General features: G+C 41.1%; 1 protein-coding gene across 1 annotated transcript; it reads right to left on the bottom strand.

Moving 5' to 3' along the window:
- Nucleotides 1-217: 217 nt before the first annotated feature.
- On the bottom strand, nt 218-7215 carry LOC136511384 (receptor like protein kinase S.2-like; the record flags this gene model as incomplete). The annotated part of the gene is made up of 12 exons (XM_066505458.1): nt 7138-7215; nt 5685-5837; nt 5331-5592; nt 5003-5225; nt 4755-4908; nt 4066-4272; nt 3106-3142; nt 1731-1927; nt 1378-1639; nt 891-1119; nt 484-634; nt 218-391 (listed from the first exon to the last, which is right to left on the bottom strand). Coding segments are annotated over exons 1-12 (2127 nt in total), but the record flags the coding sequence as incomplete, so codon positions are not given.
- Between the last annotated feature and the right edge of the window lie 420 nt (nt 7216-7635).

Here is a 7635-nt window from a genome sequence, read left to right as displayed (position 1 = left end):
AATAACAGAGGATGTTTTATCTCATTTGAGAAATCTCTCCTTAAAAAAGACCGAAGATGGGATACCTGGAAGTTAACATAGTTTCTTAGAAATGTAGCATATAAACAACAAGATTCTGCAGAGGTTGGAGATACTAGTAGAGACACACACACAAAAAAAAAAAAAAACACCTAAATATAGTTGCATCCGGTTCCCGTTCATACCTGCTCGTACCATTCTGCAGAGGTTGGAGGACGTCAAGAATTTCCGTTATAGAGGGTCTCTTCTTCCGGTCAATTTCCACACAGCGTAGCCCAATTGTAATGCATTCTTTCACTTGATGGAGGCTATCTACATCTAATGATGGGTACTTCGATGCAATGTGCTCATCGGATGTCCAGTTTTGACGTACCTACAAAATTGGAATTATGTCCTAATTGATAATAATCCAGCTAATAAGAAGCAAACATTGTATCTTCAAATCATCAACCGACGTTGTCTTACATTCTCAATGAAATTCCTCCCAGCCATGTTTTCTTTGTTGAGCATATTCTTCTCTCCCGTTGTGATTTCCATGATTATAAGGCCCAAACTATATATGTCTGACTGCATTGAGATTTCACCTCTATATAAATATTCTGGAGCCATGTATCCTCTGTAGAGTTGGGGGGTTAACATATATAAAGGGGCCAGTAAGCATTACTATAGACATGAAAATGCTACTCACTTCGTTCCAAATTATAAGACGTTTTGTTTTTTCTAGATACATTGCTTTTGCTATACACTTAAATATACACTATGTCTAGGTACATAGTAAAAGAAATGTTTCTAGGCAAGCTAAAACATTTTATAATTTGGAACGGAGGGAGTATTTGATTAGTAATGAGGATAGCTTAAATTAATTATCTTACAATGATCCCACTACATTTTGTGAGAACATCCGTGTTTGTTCTTCACCGAACAGCCTTGAGAGAGCGAACTCAACAATTTTGGGCACCATATTGTCATCCAACCATATATTATCAGGCATAAGATTCATATGAACAAGAGGCCTATCCAATGTACAGTGCAAAACATACAAACCCTGGCAGATCCCCTTAATTATCTTGAAGCATGTCGCCCAATCAATCCTTGATTCACCTAGAACGAACATATATGTAATTATGGCAGCATGTTAAGATAATGAGCTGCAGAAGTGTATATCCCATAACATACTAACGATACAACAAATGTTCACACTTGATCAACTTTTTCAGCAGAATAGAACTTGAATTTTAATGTTTGAGTATGTGAAATAATGTTTCTTTTCTCGCTGTATTTCATTGCAAAAGTTGAATTGATAAACACAAGATATTAGAGTGACAAGTATATCTATCAAATAGTGCATAGACGACGTACCAAAAATATACTTGCCAAGGCTTCCATTCTGAACATACTCATAGCACAGATAACGCTCAACAACTTCCACAAGAATATATCGTCCATTGTGCTGTATCACTTTCTTTTGTGCTTCGTGACAGTAACCAAGTAATCTCACGATATTTTCATGCATGAACACCATAAGATTGTTAACCTCACTCTCAAACTGTTTTCTAGGCGGCAATAGAGAATTTTCCCCAATCTTCTTCACCAAAATTACTTGTTTACCTTCCAGTACTCCCTGTTTCACTTCACGTAGATATCATAAAGTAAGCATGCCCTTGTCTACTTTTGTAAAGGAAGAAAATGATGAACGCATAACATAATCACACCTTATAATATGTTCCAAATGCATCTGTGGCAATCACTTGTTCCGAAGAGAACCCTTCTGTAATCTCGTTCAAGAATTTTGACGTAATCTCATTCAAGAATTTTGACGGTAAGTCCCCCGCTGGTACACTTACTAGACTGCCGCTGGCGCCAGTGGGCATTTCTGATGACGCTTCCTTATGGATGGAAACAGCTTTTCCTGGTGACATATCTTTGTTGTCAAAATATTATTAATTCTAGTTCTGAAAGTGCGACGCCATTTCTCCTTATTCTATCCTATCACATATATTACTGTATATATGTAGGACTGATGATTTGGCAGAGAGCCCTGACGCTGGACTCCATGAAGCCCAGTTTTTTAGCTCCTCTCCGTCTCAGGTTTCATGTTTGTGCAGCGACCCCAGTGGTCACAGGTTTCATGTTTTGTTTTTGGCCTTGCGAAAGATATGGTTGTGGTGGAAGACATTTGTTGGTTCTTTGTTTGTTTGCTAGTGATCGTGATCGAGAGACTACCGGTTTGTGGCCCTCAAGTTCTTCAGCAGCTTAATCTATTATTAATCTCTTCATACTAATACCAAGAGATTCCTGATCTAGAGCCGGAGTTACGTCCAGTTCCAAATAAGGGTCCTTTTGTTTGTAGTTTACGCTAATATAAATATGAATATTTAAATCACTGCTTTATGTTAGTGTACAAATTAAAGTACAAATCCAAGATGAATCTCGGAGCTGTTGGTGTGTGAAACATACTCAATCAATTGCTTCTAAAATGGTGATTTGTTAACCATTTATTTTAAAGGACATGGCTGCCATTTCATGAGGTCACTTAAGTTCTTTTTAGTTCGTTGTTAATAAAATCCAGTAGGGGGAACCCCTCATGTTACACTCAAAAAGAAAAAAAAGAAAAAAAAAAGAAAACAAAAGAGTTGGAGAAGACTATCGCACATTCTGTATACAAAAAGGTATAGGATGTTGTCGATTGTTCGAGGAGCACACTAATTAGTGTTGTTTGATTTTATTCATCAATCATCTTATCCTAGGCTGGGTTTGTACATCACTAGATGATGTACTAAATCCGTTCCAAATTATAGTTTGTTTGACTTTTTTGACCCTAAGTTTGACCACTCGTCTTATTCAAAAATTTGTACAAAATATCACTTTTTTAGTTGTGGCTTGCTTTATTAACAAAAGTTCTTCAAGAATGACCTAAATTTGACTATGTTTGCACAAATTTTTTGAATAAGATGAGTGGTCAAACTTGAAGTCAAAAAAGTTAAACGAACTATAATTTGGAATGGAGGGAGTATCAAAATAGATCCAATCCTTCAGTTCGTGCTAGCCTTATGTTTTAAACCACAAAACCAGTAGAGTAGCACTAACCTGGATACTGCGTCTTCGGGATGTCTCCCATGTGAATCTACCAAGAGCATAATGAACTTTTAGTGAGGACAAGGGAAGTAGTTGATGTAGTACAAGTACAACTAATTGTTGAAGGAAGATTTTGCAAAAAGAAATGTTGAAGGAAGAAGGTAGAGAGTGAGTTTAAGAAAGTCTTTTGGAGATGCTCTTAAGAGGGGCATCGAAGGAAGACGGAACCACCCTATCTTTTACAAGGCATATATGGATGGATGTCTTGGAAAGACCTAAACCTTTCTAGGCTCCTTCCAAGACATTTTTTCATATGCCTTCTAAACGATTGGGTGGCTCCGTCTTCCTTCAATGCTCCTCTTAAGAGATCTCCAAAAGACTTTCTTAAAAAATCATCATTTAGAGAGATATTTGAATAAAATCACTCTCTATATCTTTCTAGCCTCCAACAGTTGTTCTATATCAGACTTAGCTTAGCTTAGCTTTTTTTCGTACCCTTGTTACTATACAGGTTCTCTTTATTTAATATATTTCAGTAGGGGCCTAAAACCCTTTCTGTTCCAAAAAAAAAAACAGTTGTTATATATCTTGTGTGCACTCTAGAGAGTCAATTCTGCTCTCCACTTTGGCTAGCTAGAAATCAAGAATAAAGAATGATAATATTTGAAGATCTATTTAAACAGAGTGTTGACGGACTTTTTTCATTAAAATATTTATTCCTAACAATAAGGAAAGATATTGAGAGACTCTTAGAGTTGCTCTAAGAGCGGGGCTGGGGTGGTGGATGTTTGTTCCATTTCTCGGATTTGTGCGGGATGTCAATCTAAGTTAAACGACATGGCTCAATGAAGTACTCAAATTCATCTATGGTAATTTTAGCCCACATAATCTGCTATTTGAAAATGAAGTATACAATGCTCTTGTGATAAAAGATAATAATATTTTTTTATTAAAAAAAATGATGACCCGTACCTCTTCTATCCGGGACCTTGAGTCACCAACTTCCGTAGTTTCCACTTCCTTCAGTTTACACATGATATCCTGCATTGTATGTCTCTTGTATCGATCGGCCTCCATGCAGACTACTGCTATCTCAATACAGGTTCGCACCTGTTTGCTATCTACCTCAAGTGATGCATAACTCGATGTCTCCTGTAACTTCTCCCAGGAGTCGTGTACCTTCAAAAACGAAAGAGACCACAGGGGTGTTGTACATTTGTAGTTAAAAAATAGTGAGCAGTGTTCTACATGTGACCCATATACATGAACGGGTTTCTCTTTCTTGTAAGAACTAGGCAACTAGCAGAGGATTCACTAGAATAGAATATCACTAGTGTATTATTCCTTTGAATCCTATTCTGAAAAAAAGAGAAAGAACATCACTCAGGTATGGCCAATAATTGTTTGATATATATGACACACTTCAAAAGTTAGCCTTTAATTGTTTGGTTCATCCGAAATTCGCTGAATTAGAATTGCTTTCTTGGGCAATACTATTTTGATAAAATGGCGTGGGTGAAATAGTACTTCATTTAAACGACTTCATTTTTTTTTGGAGTAGCAACAAATTTTGTAATGAAGTAGTAGTTAAGTTCTTCCTCCAGCATATATTCAGAAATCCTTTGAGTAGTATATTAACATATACAAATAATTATCCTTACATGCTTAATTAAAGCCTGGCCCTCCATGTCAGCAATGCTCATATAGTCGCTTAGTCCAGACACCACTATCCTTTTTATTATAACACCCAAGCTAAATATATCAAACTGCTTTGAGATTATTTGCTTGTTTATGAATTCTGGTGGCATGAATCCTCTGCATAATAACAAAAAAAAAATGACAATATAATAAAATAAGAGTACATAAAGCAAACTAGTTCATTGAAAAAGGATGTCGAGAATAAACGTACGGGGTCCCCAAACGAGTCATTGTCGAAATGGTGTTCGATTCGCCTGCAGCTAACCTTGATATACCAAAATCAGCTATTTTTGGTACCATTTTCTCATCTAACAAAATATTGTCTGGCTTCAGATCAAAATGCATGATGCCAGAATCATGAAGGTACTTTAAGCCCACACTGACCCCCTTAATTATTTTGAAGCGCACGTTCCAATTATGTCCAGAGAATTTTTCTGCATGAGCAAAGAGAAGTATTTCTCAAATACAATTGTTAATAAAGTATATATCATGTATTTCGATTATAGTATTGATAACATACTCATGAAGAGCTAGCATACCAGAAAGAATCTTGCCAAGGCTTCCATTGGGCACAAACTCGAGGCAGAGTAACCTGTGTATAATGTCAGCAACTACTAGCCTCCCTTCGTATGGTACAATTACTTGCTCGGTTTCATCGCAGAAACCTACTATTTGCACGATATTTTCATGCTTGAGCCTCTTAAGGTGACTAAGTTCATTTTCAAATTGCTTGTTGTCAAACCCCCCTGGTATGAAATGGAGCTTCTTCACAGCAATCTCTGTTCCATCTTTAAGCACGCCCTATTAAAGAACTTGCATAAATCAGAGCCATGCTAAGTGTTTAGTGCTCACTCATGACGTAAAAAACAGAGGTCTCTTGTAAACTGACATACCTTGTAAACTTGACCAAAAGCACCACTGCCAATTTTTGCCTTCTCAGAGAAACCATCTGTTATCTCTGCTAATAATTTGAACGGTATCTTCTGCGGCTCATTTGATATACGGTGTGATTCTTTCTCCATGCTGTTGATTTTCGTGCCAAATTCCTGTGGGCGGAAAGGGGAGGAAGGAAGAACTTAGCCATTAGAGCGGAAGGTCGTAGTAACCACATAAGTTCAAGAGGTGAGCCAAATCACTTGTCGTATTAACATGTATGGTGTAGATTATTTATTTTATAGACTTGGGCATCTAATACAAAGGATCAATGTTTTTAATGGTTGAACAATTATGTTGTACTTTTGAACATTTCTATTCATAAATCTAGGATTTGGCGTTCAATTCAAGAACATTGGGATATGCACTACATGTTGAATTCTCCAGGTGATAGCTGAATAGCTTTCTGAGGATGAGATTGCTGCGTTAAGACAACTGTTCAGGTAGTGGATGTTAAAAATTGAGCTGGTTTTTTCATAGTATGTGTTAACTAGGAAATACACATAGGATGTCATGAATTTTTAAACCCGTAGCAATGCACGTCATTGACCTAGTCACCTAGTTGAAGGAAAACTGATGAAAATCCGAAATGCAGTAGCCCAAACAATCAACTTGAATCAACTCACTAACACAAAAACACAACGGCAACACAACAGAAGAAACGTCACTATGCGTCATCATTATCAAGCTTCAACAAATCCCACATCAAAGCGAATCCAACTTCACCACCGCAAGCCATCTCAGGACTCAGGAGAGCAGGTGACACATTGTCTAGCAAATGGGAGGCACGGCCACGCTGTAGAACCTTGGCCTGCATACGAGCACTAAGGGCCTGTTTGATAGCGTGGCCCAGCGGTCTGGCTACGCCCTCGGGCAGCAACTCGATGTCTTAGGCCCACTCGCGAGCCGGGCCCAATTGGTGCAAAACATTTTCTCTCTCCTGGCTCCTGGGAAACGGAATCCATGGTCGTTTTTTCTGGGCCTGGCCGACTGAAGCCCACACGGGCGGGCGAGATGGAGTCACCTCCCGACTCATCTCTCTCACCCACCGCTCTCTCACCTCCCGATGGAATCCCACGGTCGCTTGTCTGCGCCGGCAGAGAAAGGAGAGGAAGGTTGGTCGCGTCGCTCTTGCCGCTCGACATGGTCCTCGACGTCTCAACCTCGCCCTCCCGCGGCGCTCCTCTCTGCGACGTCCGAGCCTCCGTCGTGCCACCGCCGCCGCAACGAGCCACGGGTGTGCGCGTGTGACTGTCGCCGCCGCCGCGCCTGGCTGGCCGCGTGCGAGCGTGGTGCCACGCCTAGACCCTCACCTGCTGGCGCACAAGATGCGGAAGGCCAGCAACGCCGATGAGGACGAGCTCCGGGAGGCCTTGCGCATCTTCACCAGGACTCCGCCACGTCCTCCAGAACCTCGGCGAGCGACTCTCCGACGAGGAGCTTTCCAAGATAGTCCGCGAGGCCGCACGCGTGTGGTGCCGCCGCCGCCATGCCTAGCTGGTTGTGCGTGCGCGTGGTGCCTCCGCTGCCGCGCCGAGTCAGCCATGCACGTCCTCCACCGCCGCGCCACGCCGGCCACGCACGCCCTCCGCCACCGCGCCACGCCGGGCGCGCGCGTGCGTGGTGCCTCCGCTGCCACGCCAAGCCCACCTCTGCACCTGAATCCACCGGCTTCTCCATGCCATGGCGCTGGACTGGCACGCGCCCATCAACTGCTCGAGGAAATGCCAGTGAAGAGTGTTGTGGTGGTAAGGCTACCACATTCTTGTGCAAGGTAGCCACACTCTCTCAGTACAGGTAAACAAACACGTTCTCATCTGAGCTCGGCTCTGCAAAGCTCGGCAATCAAACACGATCACTTGCACCATTTGGACCTGACTCTAGCTGGCCATAGTCAGGCCGGCCAGAGGC

The sequence above is a fragment of the Miscanthus floridulus genome, chromosome 16, assembly GCF_019320115.1.
Source record: "Miscanthus floridulus cultivar M001 chromosome 16, ASM1932011v1, whole genome shotgun sequence".
NCBI lineage: Eukaryota > Viridiplantae > Streptophyta > Magnoliopsida > Poales > Poaceae > Miscanthus > Miscanthus floridulus.
The sequence above is the reverse complement of the archived record's forward strand: the minus strand, read 5'-3'. Positions and strand labels throughout refer to the sequence as shown.